The 18,613-nt window shown below is 55.5% G+C and overlaps 1 protein-coding gene across 3 annotated transcripts in view; it reads left to right on the forward strand.

Annotated features, from left to right (window-relative positions):
- Nucleotides 1-18,613, forward strand: part of ATL2 (atlastin GTPase 2) — a 67,370-nt gene that overhangs the window by 39,513 nt on the left and 9,244 nt on the right. Inside the window, exons 7-14 of one of the 3 annotated variants that reach the window (XM_075925853.1) lie at nt 1,917-2,009; nt 2,319-2,457; nt 4,669-4,796; nt 11,456-11,512; nt 12,724-12,795; nt 16,709-17,140; nt 17,987-18,001; nt 18,098-18,604. In XM_075925853.1, coding sequence (XP_075781968.1) covers nt 1,917-2,009; nt 2,319-2,457; nt 4,669-4,796; nt 11,456-11,512; nt 12,724-12,795; nt 16,709-17,140; nt 17,987-18,001; nt 18,098-18,205 — 1,044 coding nt within the window. In that variant the 3' untranslated portion in view covers nt 18,206-18,604. Of the gene's footprint in view, nt 1-1,916; nt 2,010-2,318; nt 2,458-4,668; nt 4,797-11,455; nt 11,513-12,723; nt 12,796-16,708; nt 17,141-17,986; nt 18,002-18,097; nt 18,605-18,613 lie in introns of those variants that run through there. The other 2 variants (XM_075925851.1, XM_075925852.1) reach the window with 2 other exon arrangements.

Below are 18,613 nucleotides of genomic sequence, written 5' to 3' on the forward strand. Positions count from 1 at the left end.
AAAAACCGGCAGAGTGTCCATATCTCAAGTGCAAATCGACAGTCAAGTGACAGATCTTTCTGCGGTGAAGGTTTACCTCCTTCTACGAGGCAGAACTCCTTTTTGCACTACAGCTCTTGCACAAAAAGGCATGTGAGCAAGGCTCCGCAGGGGTGTCTTGCACAGAAAGAGCCTATCCGAAAAAGCACAGGTGCTTTGATGGCCATTCTATTCATGGCAATCAGAGCTTTCTTGCGCAAGAACATCTATGCAGTGTGGACTCTCTTGTGCAAAAACCCTGCAGTGTAGACAAAATCTGAGCGTATGGGGGCTGCACCCAACCCAGATACTGTAGGCCTGCCCCAGAAACACCCCGGAGTCCTGACCTTCCATGGCAGATGTGGGCAGGCAGGCTCATCAAGGCAAAGAACTAAGTATAGAGGGGCTTAGTAAGGGAGGACGGATCCAGGTGTGGGGTGGTTTCAGTGGCTTAGTGGGGGATCTGGGTATATGGTCAGGAAACTTGGATGCATGGGTGCTTACTTGGAGGGGGGCTTCAGAATGTAACAATAATGGGATTCTTCAGGGGGTCCAGGTGTGAAGGTGGTTGGGACTCAGCAGGGGGATCAGGGAATGGGGTTGGAGCTCTGAGGAAGGTCCAGATACTGAGGGAATTGAGGCTGCATAGAGTGGAGATCCAGCTGCAGCTGGCTGGGACTCTGTAGGGTGCGAGGGGCTCATTGGGGTGGTCCAGGCGCAGGGGGCGTAAGGCTCTTGGGGGCATTCTGGGTACAGGGGCAAAGAGGTTTGGTGGAAGGGTCTAGGTATGAGGGGGTCTGGAGGCATGGGGATTGAACAGATAGCAGAGCAGCAGCAGGAGGAGGGATTGCTGTAAAGAGCTGAAGCGCGATCAGTGTAGGAAGCATGGGGGGCGGTAAGGGAAGAGCTTGCAGTGCTTCCTGTGACTGGGGGAGGGCCTGCCCTAACCCTGGGTGCCATCCAAGAAGTCCTGCCCTCCATAGCCCACCTGGGACTAGCAACTAAGTGTGGAGCCACCAGCTGTGTCTTCTCCAGTCCTGCTCTCCCCACAGTGTATACCTCTCAACTGGCTGCCCTGGGCACCTGAAACTCACTACTGGGAGGGTTATATGACTGCTTTTGTGATTTCCCTTTGCTTCTCCGATGGTTATTTCCTGCGTGGAAACTAAATCTGCGGGGGACATAAATTCTGCGCATGCGCAGTGGTGCCATGCTCCTCCAGAACAGTTTGCCTTGTTCTGGAGCAGTGACCTGTGATGAGACAGTCAGGGCTCCTTTAAAAGTACATTGAAGGAGGAATGGGTGTTCTGGCTCTAGCTCTTTGGGGACACATGCTCATGCCTGTTCGCACCAGGCAGGCTTACGCCAAGGGACATGAACATTCTGAACTGAGTTCCCTTCCCGTTTTCCTTTGCCTATTAATTCAGTGTTTCCCAAACTTTCAGGCCCTCCTTTTTGTTCTGTGTGCTGCTTCTACTTGGTCTAGCTTTGATATAAGAACTAAATAGTCAAGAGACCATAAGTGGATATGGCTAGTGCCATTCAGCTAGCTCCCCTCTTGATAGGAGGAGTGATGTCATAAGATCTGTTTCATATCTCCAGTTGATGGAAAAGAGACACCCTTATATCTGGGCTGGCAAAGGACAGAGAAACTAGAGTAGCTGGTGAGAATGTCTCTTCTGCTGCCAAAGGTCACAAGTATATGCTAGCTTGACATGCTCTTTCAGCTGTACTTGCTCACAACACATGGCGGAATAACAAGTGTCCTGAATTCCAGCTAATCAGAGTTGGGATTATAGTTTGTTGAATTATCAGCAGCAGAGGTAGGGGTCTTGGATTATCTCTGCTAATCTAGAGAATATGACATTAACTGTTCACTGTTGTGCTCTTCTATGTAGACACTAATGTTCTTAATTAGAGATTGGAGCTATCCTTATGAACACTCGTATGGCCTGGAAGGAGGAGAAAACTTTCTAGAAAAGAGATTGCAGGTAAGGTGACTTACAGGCCCCAAACTATGGCTACTTAGTTCAGGTGTGGGTCTTTGTTTGAGAGCTAGCTACACACAACTGGCTAAATATTTTTCTGCTTGCTGTTTTCTGTAAGACAGATGACATTTAAATGTGACAAGTAATTGCCTCTGTCTGACCTACATTTTTATAGAAATTGAGAAAAAGGCTAGACAAAGTATTAAATCTATTCATAAATTTCCTACAACTTAAACTTAATTATAAGTCTTGCATTCTGTTCCACAGAGCCATTTAGAATTCTTACTTGATTTTTTTTAATTTTTTTTTCAGGTAAAGCAAAACCAGCACGAAGAGTTACAGAATGTAAGAAAGCATATTCGCTCCTGTTTCAGCAACCTTGGATGTTTCCTCTTGCCTCACCCTGGTCTTAAAGTTGCAACTAATCCAAATTTTGATGGGAGGTTGAATGGTAGGAAGCATTTCATTGTGTTAATGGCGTTGGTTATATATCGCTGAATCTGTTTTGTTGTGGCACAAAGTTGGCGGGGACGGGACGTTTTTCTGTTGGGGTCCATTGATCCACAATAGAAATCAGTTGGGGGCCATACAGCCCCATGTAGGAGCATGGGTACTCAAGGTTCCCCTATGCTCCGGGGGGCTGGAAATGAGGGGTTCACGGTGCGGAAGCAGGCTCCTGGCTGGGGGTGCCAGCTTTGGGAGGGTGAAGCTGCAGGAGGGGTTCTGACTTTGGGCAAGGGGTGTATAGGTGGGAGGGCGGGGTCTGGGAAGGAATTAGGGTGCAGGAGGGGTTCTGATCTTGGGTAGGGTTTGGGAGGGGATGCAGGTTATAGGAGGGGGCTCAGGGCTAGTGGCAGAGGTTCAGGAGTTGTGGGGTGCCAGCTCTGTCCGGTCCTACTTACCCCAGTCAGCAGCGCAATAGGGCTAAGGCAGGCTCCCACCCTACCCAGATACTGTGCCGACCCTAGAAGCTGTTTTCTGTGTGTGCAACACTGCCCCCACTAGCCAGGATTCCCGACCGTTGGGAACTGCTGGGGCAGAGCGTCGCTGTTTCCTCCCTGCTTGTTCATTGGCGTCCCTGTGGGGATACTCGCAGCGCCAGTCCCGCAGGGGCTGCTAACGCACAGGGCTGCTGGCCTGTGGAAAGTCTGCGCAGCAGGCCAGATCAAAGGAAAGCGGGGGCCAGGTTTGGGAGGTGGGCTGGAGGTTCCCCACCCGCCTTACGTGTAGAGTTTATTGTAAGGATGATAAAATGTGGTCACCGGGCTAGTCGTATAGTCAAAACAATTGATATTTACTACACGATTAGTCGATTGGACCGCTCTGTAGAGCCGCAGCGGGGGGAGCTCCCGGAGCTGGCTGGGACTGAGCAGTACCAGCCTGTGCCAGCTCCAGGATGCCTGCGCTGCGGCTCTGCAGAGCGGGGCGCCAGGCCCTTTCTGCATTTAAAATGCAGGGGTGCAGCGATCAGCGCGAGCCCGGACTGCTCCAGCTCTTGCTGAGTCCAGCAGCCCATTTGTGGTGGATGCTCCTGTCTGCTGCAAATGCGCTGGTGCTGGAGAGCCTCGGTTCGCAGTGGACAAGGCTGGCAGCCGTGAACAAGGGTTGCTTGGTGGCAGCAGCCCCTGTTCACGGGGGGTGGGCCCAGCTTCCTGCTGGGGTCCCTGCAGACAGTGGCTGCTTTGCTCCCTGTGGCGCTTCTGCTTTTGAAATATACAAGAACCCCACAGGACTCTTGTACATTTCAAAAGCTGAAGCAGCTGCAGTGGGCCTTTTAAACTGGCTCCCTTCCCTCCCCCCTCCCCCTTTCCCAGCTTGCTGCCTCTTTGATAGAGGCAGGAAGGGAGGAAAGCAACTAGTCGAGTCACTACTCCACTACTCGAGTATCCGCTAAGCTTCTATTTACTGGATAGTTGACTGGTCGCTTCCATCCCTAGGTTATTGAATGATTTGGGGTTAAAAGGTGAAGCTTAGGGGTGTGCATTGGCATGTTTTCTTTCTGGGTTGTTGAACATGGAGGAATTCAGTGATATTATTCCTTATTCTCAGGTGGCTGTTGGCTATAAACTTGCAGCATTAACACTGTGTAAGAGCCATTAAAATTAGGAGTAGATGCTGAGCATTAATATTGTTCAAGGCTGAAATTGCTTCTCTTAAAGACATACTAAGTAAGATACCTTCAGAATTAGAATTACTGCGTTAATTTAAAAAAATCAGGATTTGAAGCCCAAGGTGGCCAGCAGTGGGATTCTGCTGTGTCTAAGATCAGAGGATTTCCAGCCAAAATCCCAGTAATTACAGTCCTATTTTGGAGGGTGAAGAGCTGCTAGTGTGTCAAAGGGTAATGTAAAAACTTTCTTTCACTTAGGGCAGTTTCCTCTAGTTATGTGCCAGGAGCAGAAACTTCACGGTTATTTGTGAACTGTTTTTTCAGTGAATTTATTCTGTTTACTCCAGTGCTACTCTGGCAATTGAAAACTCTTGTAGAATTAAAGTATTTCCTTAAGCCTTAGATATTTCTTCAGGATATGGAATTTATTCTGAGTCAGGATGCTTTTGTTTTTTTAAAGGCATTTGTTGTCAGGGTGCTTTTATAGAGAAGAAACTCACTGTTACCTGACATTGAGGTGATCACCTTTTTCTCTGATTCCATTTCCACCAGACATTGATGATGATTTCAAGAGAGAGCTGCGGAATCTGGTTCCTTTACTACTTGCTCCTGAAAACTTGGTAGAAAAAGAGATCAGCGGATCCAAGGTGACTTGTAGAGATCTTGTAGAATATTTTAAGGTAGGCAAATGCTTGTACTAATTTTTTTAAGCCTTGCAAAAGTGATCCTAATCTTAGACTAAGATGCTCCCAAAGAAGAGGTGGTAGTATCTAGGTTGCCACTCTGAGACTCAGGCAGTTTTGATTTCAATTTCGGCACTTAGACCAGGGGGCGGGCAATAATTTTTGAAGCTGCCCCAGAAGGGGCAGGGCCTCAGGTGGAAGGGGTGGGGCCAGGACACATCTGTGCTTCCCCTCCCACAGACCCTGATTGGCCTGGGGTGGGGGAGTGTGTAAAGTCTTTGCCCTGCCCCAGACAAAGCCACCAGCTGTTCTGAACAGCTGGCAGTTCCCTCTAGGTACCTGTGTCCCTGGTGATGGGAGGAGACTTGGTGTACTCCCCCCTACCCCCAGGTCAATCAAGGCCTGGGGAGGGGAGCATGTGAAGTCTCGAGCTCCCTGCTCCTGCCCTGCAAAGGAGCTGTGCTTAGTCACCCACCAGCTAAGCAGCAGCTGGCAGTTGACTTTAAGTGCTCAGCCCCTCGTGATGGGGAGGAAACTTTGCGGGCTTCCCCATCTCCAAACCCTGATTGGCCTGGAGGTGGGGGAGCGGCAGGGCCTTTGTGGGCTGGATCAACTTGCTTGGTGGGCCGCATCTGGCCTGCGGAGGCCCTTTTGTCCACCCTGGCTTAGACTTTCTGAAACTGGTGTGTATGGCTTTCCACCAGAGCAGCTCTAAGTGCGCTGCTGTTTTGGGTGTGCCTCTCAGATGAATGTAGGACCAAACTGCAAGTCGCACATCTTTCTTGACTAGAGATTCTCTTCAAGTGTCCTTGGACTGAGTTTGAGACACATCAGAGCGAAGTGCCCATCTTGGAGCGGATAGAACTTTAAATATAGGTATTGTGAATAGTTACACCTGTGACTAGTTGTCTACGCACTGCCGTTTGAAAAGCTGGTAGCATAGCTCAGTCAAGTCTTTGGGCTGAATATCTTCCAGAGCTGTTTTTAATAGTACGTGTAGGGGGACATGCTCTTTGGTTTTAACCAAAACAAAACACTTCTGCCAGTGTCTCCTGGCTTGCCGCAGAAGCGTGAGAACAAGTCGTGTGTAGTCTCCAGTCTGCCTTGTAGGGTGCTGGTGAAAAATCTGTTGTGACTTGGAGAATTTCAGCGGTTTAAAAATGTGTATCACGCACACACTGCTGCTGCTGCCAGAGAATCAAAGGATTGTTTTTATAACCTCACAGTGTAGTGCTGGCTTTGCTACAGCGTATGGAGGTAAATTCTAAGGAACTTCCTGTGTAATACGAGGGGGCATGCAAAGGAGGCTCTGACAGCCAGAACTCTGGCCCGACTGTGCCCATGTAGTAGACAGTCTTTAATTACATGATTGCGTACAGATTTTTTTTTCTCCATAGGACCTCTGCCTCACTTAGTTCAGGGACTGGATGTACAGTGAATGTGAAGGGAGCAGACCTTGAAAAGTGAGGATAAAATATATACATATTTAAGAACCGCTTCCTAATTCATATTGCACTGTCCGACCTGTGCACTGAACGACGTGGGGTGCGGTGAAAAGACTAAGTGATCGTACAAATACAGACTAACACGTAGGCGCAAGGGAGTAAAACTAAGATGAGGAGGGCAGCCTTGAGTCAGGAAATAGTGACGTTAAGAGCTTCTTCACTTTGCTGTTCTCCTGGTCTAGTTCATGTCCATTATTCAGAAGAGCTCCGTGCAGGTTAGCTGCTTGCCTGTCTCATCATGGGTGGTCTGAGGGGCCTGTGCTTTGACTTCCTTCCTGAAAGTGGAAGTCCCAGCCCCAGCATAGAGGTCTGCATGTTCCGTTCTCTCCCTCTGCCCGCCCTAGAGTGGTAGCACGGGGGGGGGTACAGGAGCATAGGCGTGCGCAGCACATTTCATTAGGCTGTGCGCCCAAAGAATTTTTAAAAATGTACTTTGACCCTCATTAGCCATGCCCCTGACCCCCATTGGCCACACCCCTAGAGGTAACACTCTCTGGGCAAGATGGACACATGACCAGAAGTAAAAGGTGTCATGTGACCCCCCCCCCCATCCCCAGGCTTTTTCCACTATCCTCCTACCAATAGGAATTAGTTTGGCCCCCACCAACCCCCCCCTTATGCAACTATCCTGCAGTTGCATTAACTCAATGTGTGTGACATTAACTCAGGGGCGGAGAGGCTGGGGAAGTGTTCCCTCTAAGTTTCCTCCCATGAGCAGAATGAATTTTGTGTTGTGCACCAGTACTGAGTTCATGTGGCTTGTTTGGATGTGCCACTGTTATTAAATATCTCATAAACCGCTACCTTTTCCTTCTGCTGCCAAATCTCCCCTTGCTCCATGAGCTCCCCTGGTGCCTGCTGCCCCCCAACCCCTCACCCTCCTCTGCTGTCCTGACTCCTGCGCTTCTCACTGCCCTCAGCCCCTCTCCACCAGCCCTTCTCTCCCCCACTGTGCCCACTCCTCCAGTATCCCCGCTCTGCTCATGTGAGCTACCCCTCCTCATCCCTTCATCTAACACCTCCCTCGCCTCTCTCCTCTGGTGCTGGTCCCTTCCCTGCAGGTGTCTGCCCTTCTGCTTCACCCCCAGAATCCCCTGGCACCTGCACCTTCCCTTAGCCCTGCACCCTCCTGGTGCTCCCCCTTTGCCCTCTTTTGCCCTGATGCCCATCCCCTCACCACCCTCTCCCCCCGTTCCCCTCATGCCCGTGCCCTCACATGTCTTGCTCCATCCCTGCTTTCCTCATGCCCACCCCTTCTTTCAAGCCTTCTCCCAGCACCTCCCTCTCCCCCTCAAACCACCAGTGCCCTTCCCCTCTCCTCTCCCAGCATCACCCTCTTCCCCCCTCCCACTGACATCTCCCCTCCTGCCCTTTCCCTCCTTGTCTCCTCTTGGCCCCCTGGCATTTGTCTCTCCTCCACCCTGTCCCTTGGTGCTTTCCCCTTTCTGCTCCTGACCTGCCTCCCTCCCCTCAGCACAGGCCTCTGCCTCTCCCACCCCTGCCTGTTTTCCTCCTCTCCCTCTCCCTTTCCCTTTCCTTAGGCTAAGCCGGCTTCTGCCTTCCAGCTTGCTGGGCTGGAGTCAGAGCCAACCCAAACTACAGGCTGGCCGGGCCCTAGCCTGGGCTGCCTCACTTTAAGGGGTATCAGGCGGTGCTGCCGGGTTGCGCGGGGCCAAGGACGAGGCCCCAGGAGCAGAAGGGGCGCTGCGCAGTGCGGCCCCCCCCAGGCGCAGAACGGGCACCATGCAGTGCTGCCGGGCTGGGTGGGGCCGAGGACAAGGCCGGGGTCCCGGGTGCAGAAAGGGCACCGTGCGGTGCTGCCGGGCTGGGCGGGGCCAAGGACAAGGCCGGGGTACCGGGTGCAGAAAGGGCGCCGTGCGGTGCTGCCGGATGGGAGGGGCCGAGGACAAGGCCGGGGCCCAGGGTGCAGAAAGGGCGCCGTGCGGTGCTGCCGGGCGGGGCGGGGCCGAGGACAAGGCCGGGGCCCAGGGTGCAGAAAGGGCGCCGTGCGGTGCTGCCGGGCCGGGCGGGGCCGAGGACAAGGCCGGGGCCCCGGGTGCAGAAAGGGCGCCGTGCGGTGCTGCCGGGCCGGGCGGGGCCGAGGACAAGGCCGGGGCCCAGGGTGCAGAAAGGGCGCCGTGCGGTGCTGCCGGATGGGAGGGGCCGAGGACAAGGCCGGGGCCCAGGGTGCAGAAAGGGCGCCGTGCGGTGCTGCCGGGCCGGGCGGGGCCGAGGACAAGGCTGGGGCCCAGGGTGCAGAAAGGGCGCCGTGCGGTGCTGCCGGGCCAGGCGGGGCCGAGGACAAGGCCGGGCCCAGGGTGCAGAAAGGGCGCCGTGCGGTGCTGCCGGGCCGGGCGGGGCCGAGGACAAGGCCGGGCCCAGGGTGCAGAAAGGGCGCCGTGCGGTGCTGCCGGGCCGGGCGGGGCCGAGGACAAGGCCAGGGCCCAGGGTGCAGAAAGGGCGCCGTGCGGTGCTGCCGGGCCGGGCGGGGCCGAGGACAAGGCCGGGGCCCAGGGTGCAGAAAGGGCGCCGTGCGGTGCTGCCGGGCCGGGCGGGGCCGAGGACAAGGCCGGGCCCAGGGTGCAGAAAGGGCGCCGTGCGGTGCTGCCGGGCCGGGCGGGGCCGAGGACAAGGCCGGGGTCCCGGGTGCAGAAAGGGCGCCGTGTGGTGCTGCCGGGCCGGGCGGGGCCGAGGACAAGGCCGGGCCCAGGGTGCAGAAAGGGCGCCGTGCGGTGCTGCCGGGCCGGGCGGGGCCGAGGACAAGGCCAGGGCGCCGTGCGGTGCTGCCGGGCCGGGCGGGGCCGAGGACAAAGCCGGGGCCCCGGGTGCAGAAAGGGCGCCGTGCGGTGCTGCCGGGCCGGGCGGGGCCGAGGACAAGGCCGGGGCCCAGGGTGCAGAAAGGGCGCCGTGCGGTGCTGCCGGGCCGGGCGGGGCCGAGGACAAGGCCGGGGTCCCGGGTGCAGAAAGGGCGCCGTGCGGTGCTGCCGGGCCGGGCGGGGCCGAGGACAAAGCCAGGGCCCCGGGTGCAGAAAGGGCGCCGTGCGGTGCTGCCGGGCGGGGCGGGGCCGAGGACAAGGCCGGGGCCCCGGGTGCAGAAAGGGCGCCGTGCGGTGCTGCCGGCCCGGGCGGGGCCGAGGACAAGGCCGGGGCCCAGGGTGCAGAAAGGGCGCCGTGCGGTGCTGCCGGGCTGGGCGGGGCCGAGGACAAGGCCAGGGCCCAGGGTGCAGAAAGGGCGCCGTGCGGTGCTGCCGGGCCGGGCGGGGCCGAGGACAAGGCCGGGCCCAGGGTGCAGAAAGGGCGCCGTGCGGTGCTGCCGGGCCGGGCGGGGCCGAGGACAAGGCCGGGCCCAGGGTGCAGAAAGGGCGCCGTGCGGTGCTGCCGGGCCGGGCGGGGCCGAGGACAAGGCCAGGGCCAGGGTGCAGAAAGGGCGCCGTGCGGTGCTGCCGGGCCGGGCGGGGCCGAGGACAAGGCCAGGGCCCAGGGTGCAGAAAGGGCGCCGTGCGGTGCTGCCGGGCCGGGCGGGGCCGAGGACAAGGCCGGGGCCCAGGGTGCAGAAAGGGCGCCGTGCGGTGCTGCCGGGCCGGGCGGGGCCGAGGACAAGGCCGGGCCCAGGGTGCAGAAAGGGCGCCGTGCGGTGCTGCCGGGCCGGGCGGGGCCGAGGACAAGGCCAGGGCCCAGGGTGCAGAAAGGGCGCCGTGCGGTGCTGCCGGGCCGGGCGGGGCCGAGGACAAGGCCGGGGCCCCGGGTGCAGAAAGGGCGCCGTGCGGTGCTGCCGGGCCGGGCGGGGCCGAGGACAAGGCCGGGGCCCCGGGTGCAGAAAGGGCGCCGTGCGGTGCTGCCGGGCCGGGCGGGGCCGAGGACAAGGCCGGGGCCCAGGGTGCAGAAAGGGCGCCGTGCGGTGCTGCCGGGCCGGGCGGGGCCGAGGACAAGGCTGGGGCCCCGGGTGCAGAAAGGGCGCCGTGCGGTGCTGCCGGGCCGGGCGGGGCCGAGGACAAGGCTGGGGCCCAGGGTGCAGAAAGGGCGCCGTGCGGTGCTGCCGGGCCGGGCGGGGCCGAGGACAAGGCTGGGGCCCAGGGTGCAGAAAGGGCGCCGTGCGGTGCTGCCGGGCCGGGCGGGGCCGAGGACAAGGCTGGGGCCCCGGGTGCAGAAAGGGCGCCGTGCGGTGCTGCCGGGCCGGGCGGGGCCGAGGACAAGGCCGGGGCCCCGGGTGCAGAAAGGGCGCCGTGCGGTGCTGCCGGGCCGGGCGGGGCTCGGGGCAAAAAAGTGGCTTGCGCTGGTGTCTTTGGTCCGGCCCCAGCTGCTTCTGCAGGACACTGGGGAGGGCTAGGGAGCTGGGGGCTGGTTTGTTTGTAATCAGCCACTTGGCTGCCACAGCCCACCCTGCCAGCCCAGGAATGGCCCCCCATATCCCTGCACCCTCCCCCAGATTATCCCTGGTTCAGGTGGGGAGGGGACAGTTTGTTCTCCGTCGGGGGTGGCATGTGGATGGGAAGTTGTCATTCCCCCATCTCTGAGGAGAGCAATTCTCTCCAGCCCCCCAAAGATTCCCCACACACATTTGTAGGGGTGGCATAGGTGTTCACCACCTGAAGGGCTCCAGGCTGCCCAACCTTGAAATAGTAGTTGCTGCTTCTCCTCAAAAGCTCTGTCCTATGTGGTAGGCTTCAGCCCCTGCTGATCTACAAGCCCACTTGAACAGGGGGTGGGGGGAGGGCACTAAACACAGACTTTTAATAAAAGCCCTGAGTAATCAGACTCGCGTTCTGTGTGTGTAAAATGGAAATGCGTCAATTAGTAGAACCTTCTAATGAAGCAAGTAGAAAGTATTTTTAATACCATGATACACAGAGCTCTAATCTTGGTAAAAGCACGTTAATTGCCAGGCATCGTTACAGTATTTTGATGCATTAAATATGAGGTTAGTGGGGGCAGTGTTTATTACAAGGGGTTTGGAAAATAGTCATGAAAGCATTGAGATTCATGTGTAAATGTCAGGTGCAGATTGCACTCCTGCACGTAGAGATTGGCTTAACTGGATATTTAGGATTAACTAGAAGGACGGATTTGGAGCCTGGTTTTCTTCCTATCATAAATGTTCCGGTCAGAAAAGAATCAGTAAAACAAAATGTAACGAATTGTTTTGTTTTTCAGGCTTACATTAAAATCTATCAGGGAGAGGCGCTACCTCATCCTAAATCCATGCTCCAGGTATTTCCTCACCCTTCCATTGTTCGTTCTTTCTTCTGCTTGTTGTAAACTCTGCGACCGTTGAGGGGGCGTGTCCGCAAGACACTGAGGATTGGGAAGGGAGTTTTAGCGCCCGTGGAGCTGTTCCTTCAAGAAGGGCCTAGATAGGTCCCTACTCAGGGACCAGTGTGGCCCAGTGCCCTCTGAAGTGCTAGCCCCTGGGTTCTGATGTTCACCAGCCTCGGAACCTGGAACCTTGTCTGCATTTTGACTCGGTCTAGAGCACTGGGGCTAGTGCAGCGTCTAGTGCCAACAGATGGAAGCTCTTTGTCAGTCAGATGCCTGCACCGTGACGCGTCCGGCCACTCCCCGCTCTGCAGCCCGTCAGATAAGCTGACTGCCCCAGGATTCCCCGGCATGGCTGGCCCAGAGAGGAAGGTCCTGTCTAGGTTGAGCATTGTTCAGTCCAGTCGTGCCGTGCTTGGTACGTCTCATATTTACGCTGTCTGGGATTTAGGGTGTTCTGTAAGGAGGGGCTCAGTTTGTGCCTGCTTGATCTCTTGAGGAATGAGAGGACTGAAAGCCCCTCTGATGGAAGACACCCGAGGAGTTCTTTGGATTCGAATCCGAAATTGTTCTGGGACCTCCTCCCTTTCAAGGAACCAGCTCCCTGGTCTTGTGTAAAGGCTCAGAGCCACTTCCAATGCTTCCTCAGATCCAGAGGCAAGGTGTGGACTCCCGAGGGTCATCCCTTCCCCTCCCCTTTCCCCTGGTGACTGAGGGCAAAGTGGGACCGCATTCTGGCTGGCAGCATTATGAAGACTAGCTCGGACAGGGACACATGCATGACTCAAGACACTGCTTGCTAGAATTTCGAGCATGCAGCTGCAGGCCTGTGACCATGCGGCGGTAGCACTCAGGGGAGAGATGGAAACTGTCTATGTAGTGGTGGAATTTTTTTCTGCCAGCGTTGTAACTATTTGGGGAGCATCACAATAGTCTCTTGCATCCCTTTCTCATCAAAAATCATATACCAGCACCTGGATGTCCAATACGTAGCTTTTCTAGAGTACCAGAGCTGAAAGCTTTGCTTCTAGAGAGCTTCATTGACCACTAGATGAAATGGTACAAAGTGGCTAAACGTGTTGGTGCTACAGAACATGTAACTAGCGCTACATGGCTGTGACTTGCCAGTACAGTGGTGATCATTCCTGTGCTTTCATTTCCCCAAGGCAACAGCTGAAGCCAACAATCTTGCTGCAGTGGCAGGAGCAAAAGACACGTACAACAAAGGCATGGAGCAGGTAAGTTAATTCCAAAACTAAAGCTGCAGTGTGTATAGTAAGGCCTCTGCTGTAGAACTGTGCACAGTGTAGCATTAAACACTTACGCTGTTGACATATTAATGGACACCATATTAATGGCTGAATGCCAGGACTCCATACATGAAGACCACTCATGGAGTAAATGAGGGCTCTTGTAAAGGAGACTGCTGGGGAGGTCGGATTCAGGTGTCTTCTCTCTGGGAAACCATGTGCTACATGGCCTGAGCGTTCTGTTAGCAGCAGCTGGTGAGAGAGGCACAGCAGCTAATAGAATAAACAGGTGCCTCTAGTGGTAGTGTCACCACACAGTGTTCATGCTACAAACAAAACAAATAGCTTGTGTCTTGGAGATAGGCTGCTGTGTTCTGACCCTTCTACTATAAGGCTGTAGAGCAATAGCTATTGTTAGCCATAAATAAGCCTATGAAATAATCAGTGGTACCCAGAAGGTACATGAGGAGTTTTTGTTCCCCCGTCTCTCAACCTCTGACCAAGGGGATGGTCCAAACATACTAAAAGGTGACCCATTCAAACCAGCTGACAGGAAATCCTTTCACACAATTCATAATTGTGCTGTAGAGCTCACTGCCACAGAAAATCATTGAGGCTAAGAACTTACCATGATTCTAAGCACAGGGTCTGTGTGGCTATTGGATAGCATACGTTCAAATTCTAGATGGGAGGGGATATGAAACCTCCTCCTGTATTAGAGATTGGAGTGAGGCCTGGCGTAGGGTAACCGGCCCATGTCTTCCACTGTCCTGTGAAGCATCTCCTGCCGGACTCCAGGCCTGACCCAGTTTGGCAATCCCTGTGTAATAAAAGGCGTAGCAGTGTTCTCGGTTTGAGACGTTGGCTTTTCAGATGGATGAATGCTTCTGAAAGTGCGAAGCGATTCTCCCTGGAGCGTGTTTGGCCACGGAGGTGATGTAATAGCAGAGGATTTGGATATTCGGTGAGGAATAAACAGGAGCAGATGTTCTTACAGATCTGGTTTCCATGGGAACTCCCCAAGTAATACATTGCATGGAGTAAGTGTGATGGGGGGCGGTCACAGGAGACCCCTGGGGGGGCTTCCCGAGGTGCTGACAAGGCCATTACCACTCACCATCCTGTTCTGGGGCGTCTCACAGCCTGGTCCTGCTGGGCCAGCTCCCTGGTCTCCCCCCCGCCACGGCACCAAGCTGAGATCCCTGCCCCCCGAGGAGCAGCACAGATGCCGAACCTCTTCAGGTCCAAGGAAGAGGCAGTTTTGGGCCCAGCTTGCCGGGTACAACTCCCCAGATGGGATCAACCCCCCAGTGAATGATGTAGGCGACCCCCCCTTAGCACTGAAAGGGGGCATGTGCTCCTTGGCTGCTCCCCACTAACAGCTGTTGACACTGGGCTTGATAGGAAATAAAAGTGACTTCGCTAAGTACAAGCAGCAGGATTGAAGGGGGAATAAGTGAGAGGAGGCAGAGCAAAGCAGATTGCAAATGTAAAATAACAGGAGACGCAGAGCCACTTCTACACTAAAACCTCAGCACTGTTCCTGTTCCAGCTAAGCCTCCAACCCGGGGAAGTCTCCTTTTCCCTGGGGTCTTCAGTTATCCTCTTGGGTGGCCCCCCCAGCCAAAGACACAGACGCTGCTCGCTGCCTGTTGTTTTCTGGATTCCCTGTTACATAGGGACTGGCCAAGTAACTTCCCCAGCAGCTAGGGAGGCCATGTGACTTCCCAAGACCAACCACTGCTAGGACTTAAGACACAAGAGGATTGCCCAGACATTGAGGCATTCCAGCATTGGAAACACTCTTGATGGCTTTCATTTGCATATTTAAAACCCTAATCCGTCCAGACTCCAGCTCTCTAACTATGCGGAAGAGAGGAAAGGTAAACGGGTCCTGCGGAGTGAGACTGATGGGTCACATGAAGCAATTTGTCCAGAGCATCTGAGTGATGCATATTTGGGTCCATGGCGGGGGGGGGGGGAGGATCTGTCACTGTGGCTGAACAAATAAATCTGGATACCCCACCCATGGTCTGGAGAACGTTGCTGAGAGAGATGGGTCTGCAAAGGCAGGGTGCTGGGATTACAGGCCTGTACGCGGTGGGGGGGTGCAGGAAGGGTGCGAATGTACCACCATAGCCCCCGAGGGGAATGCAGGAGCGGCACGCTGCCCGAGCCGCCCTCCTCCAGTCAGCTGGGGTTGATTTCCTCCCTCTGCCCTGGGGGCGGGCTGGGGCTGGGCCTTGCAGAGTGGGGGGATCAGTCCCAGCCTTCCCCTGGCTGGCTGGATCAGTGGGGAGGGAGGCTCGGGCAGAGTCTGTCTCCTGCCTTCCCCTGGCTGGTGGGAGCATGCTTCCTTGGAGGAGCATGGGGGTGAACTCGAACCCTTGTGGGCCGCACTTACCAAAAAGCAGCCTCCCTCCCCGAAATTCCTGCCTACGGGCCTGGATTAGCAGCCCAGTGGTTCAGTTTGCGGCTCATCCCAAAGCCACGGACTAGAAAACGGAGCGTGGCCAAGCACCTCCTCACGAGAGGCCCCTGCCCTTCGGCTCGCTGCCCGTCCTCTGGCGCACGGCGGGGCTCGCTCCAGGCTGCAGGACCAAAGCCAAGGGATTGCTTAGCCTTTGCTGTGAACTCAGAACAGGGCTCAGGGTGCGTGACTCCTAGAGTGTTTGAAATCTCCCACCCCCCACGCGTGTGGGCGTCTGCTCCTGGGCGGGGCCCGTTCAGAACTCCTGGAGTTCCCTTGGGGCTGGCACCGTCAGCTCCTTTGGCTCAGCTGACTGGGTCCTGCCTTGGGATTTCATCGCAGTGATTTTCTAGCATTTCCTCTGTTCTTTCAAAGCTCCTTTTGGAAAGGGATGGTGTCCGTTGCTGGCATCTGCCCCCTTAGAGAGGGCTGGGGCTGCAGGACAAGCAGAGGAGTGAAGGCAGCCAGGGCTTTGACCAAACTCCTGAAACGCTGGTTGTACAGGCCTGGTGGCTTATCCTAGCGAAACCCAGTAGGGTCATCGTCTGGCTGGACATGGGCCAGTGGCTGATCCATCAAGCCAGTGTCCTTTCCGCAGCGAATCTCTTGGAACCAGAGCATTTCTTTGGATCCCAGCTTAGGGTTTGTTAGCCTGGCCACTGAGGTTGGAAGCTGGGTAACTCCGAAGTCTTATGTGCCCTTCTAGTAGGCCAGAAAAGCACATGCCTTCGGTTGCAGGAGGGTTGGAGTCCCCAGCCTGCATGGCTTTCAGTAGTCCAGAAATGGAGAGGGCACCTTCAGCGTGACAGTCACCCGAGCCCTGTCAAATCAGCCTTGGGCTATGGACTGTGGAAACCTGCGTGAGGCGCTCGCCACTTCCAGCAGGGCCTTAGGAAATCCCTCCCTCCCTGGGTAGAAGAGGAAATGTTCCCAGGCTGGCACCACCGTGCGCTGCAGAATCTGTCCCTGGGGAAGGGATATTCCCAGCCCTTCTGGGGTGTTGGCTTGGTGCTGTGCCCAGCTTTATCCTGCTGCAGCAGTGCGACTGGGGAGAGACCAAGCTGGCATCCGTGTGATGCCCCTCCCCCAGCTGTTGTACCAGCCAGGGCGCTTTCTGAGCGTCTGCTGCCTCTCCAAGGAGAGAATCTCTGCTTGACTTGCTCTGCCTCAGTGAACGATGCAGCAGGCCCACCCCGCCGGCTCAGTCCTGTCACGCTTGAGGCCATTTCTCATTCGTACGCTTCAGGAGGAAGCTGGAGTCTTACCAGCTTCCCTGGAGTGATCCGACCTCGGTCAGCTGCAGGGCGAGTGTGGCCTCTAGCCACTGCCCTCTGACTCAGTCCTCACGCCAGTTACGGGGGGGTGTGTGGGTGCGCGCGCGCTGTTCAACCCCAGCTGCGAGTGACACTGCTGCTTTGCTCCTTTGGACAGGTGTGTGGTGGAGATAAGCCTTACATCGCTCCCTCTGACCTAGAGAGACAGCACCAGGGTTTTAAAGAGTCCGCTGTCAAACAGTTCTGTGCTGTGAAAAAGATGGGAGGAGACGAGTTCTGTCACCGCTACCAAGACCAGCTGGAAGCAGAGATCGATGAAATCTATGCAAACTTTGTGAAGCACAACGATGGCAAAAACATCTTCTATGCTGCTCGCACCCCTGCCACCCTCTTTGCGGTTATGTTTGCCATGTATATCATCTCAGGACTGACTGGCTTCCTGGGTATGAGCCCCATAGCTAGCCTGTGCAATCTCCTCATGGGGCTGGCGCTGGTATCCCTTTGCACGTGGGCCTATGTGAAGTACTCGGGGGAATTCCGAGAAGTTGGAATAGTCATTGATCAAATTGCTGAAACACTATGGGAACAGGTTGGTATCTGTTTAACTACAAGCCCTTTCTTGAGCAAACTTGCCAATTACCATTTCTGTTAATCAGAGCCTGCTCCGGAGCAGAATAAAGACCCCTTCTGGAGGAGAAAATGCACTCGGAAGTGCTGACGGGGTGGAGAAACTTCTGAACAGCAGCCGGATCTTCTGCTAGAGGCGGCAGGCGGCTCCTCGGGAGTGGGTTACCCATTGGCATCCCCACCAGCCGTAGGGGCCACCCCTGCCGTTTCCTGGCTGAGGGCCATACTGGGCCTCATGGGATTACTGTAGGAGGTGGCTGAGCACTCCATCTTCACACCAAGGCAGGGCCAACACTGGCCTAGTCACTCAGCTGGCAGAGGATGTCGCACTCGACGCCTCGGCTGCAGCCAGGTGCAGGAGCAGGCTGGGGGTGCAGGGTCTGGGTGGGAGAAAGGCACCCCAATTCCTGGCCCCTGCCTGGCGCAGCTTCGGGGGGCGGACAACTCCATGTGGCCCTGTGCTTACAGGCCCCGCCCCCACCACCACCGGCCACGATTCCAGCTAATGGGAGCAGCAGGGGTGGAGCCTGCAGGTGAGCTGGGATGTGTGGTTCCAGCCAAGGGGCTGAGCAGCGGGCAGAGATGCTTCTGCCCCTCCCCCCACTCCAGCCAGTACACGGGGGGCTGCATCTCCCCTCAGCCCGTAGCCCTGGGCTAGAGTCCTTACAGCGCCGGCTGTTGCTGCAGCAGCTGAAGTGTAGATGTGTCCTCACACTGAAGGTTGATTCCTTTGTTCAGTGTCTCATGCCTGTTCTTGCTAATGACCACTCGTAAATCTCTCTGCCTTTCTCTTTTCTCTTTGCTTCAGAGGAATCCCAGGAAGGTGAGAAATTAGCCACAATTAGTCTTAATTAGCTGCCTTTTATTTTCCCACTGCTTGCTGAGAGTCCTTTTCCTAACAGCTAAATTCATATTTTAGGTGTTTTCCAAACTCTTTGAAGTTGCTAGACGTCGAATGATTCGCCGTGCTCTTACATCAGCGCAGCGGCAGCGACTCTCGTCCAACAATAACAAGAAGAAAAATTAGACAGTATTTTAAAATTTCTTTCTGTATCTGAAGTGTTCACACTCACACATATAGGACAATAAGCAGGACCGTCTGGGCCGGTCTGCATAAATGCTGTAAACATACCAGATTGATGCTGCATAGAGGGTATGGAACTGCACATCCATCTTCTAGGAACTGTAAAGTGGCTTGAATTCCGTGAAATACTACCGTGTAGGAGGAAATTATTTTTGTTTGAGATGTAACGGATTAACCTCATTACTGTAGCAGCACAGCTCTTCATCATTTCCTTTTAATGCATCACATTTTTGGTTTTTTTTTCAGATCCAAGATCTTAATTTTTTCATTATGCGAATTCTTGTATTTTATATATTTTTATATTTTAAAGGGTTATTTGATTTACCTCATCTTTATTTTGCACATTTCTCA

This window comes from Pelodiscus sinensis, chromosome 3 (assembly GCF_049634645.1).
Source record: "Pelodiscus sinensis isolate JC-2024 chromosome 3, ASM4963464v1, whole genome shotgun sequence".
In the NCBI taxonomy this organism is placed as follows: domain Eukaryota; kingdom Metazoa; phylum Chordata; order Testudines; family Trionychidae; genus Pelodiscus; species Pelodiscus sinensis.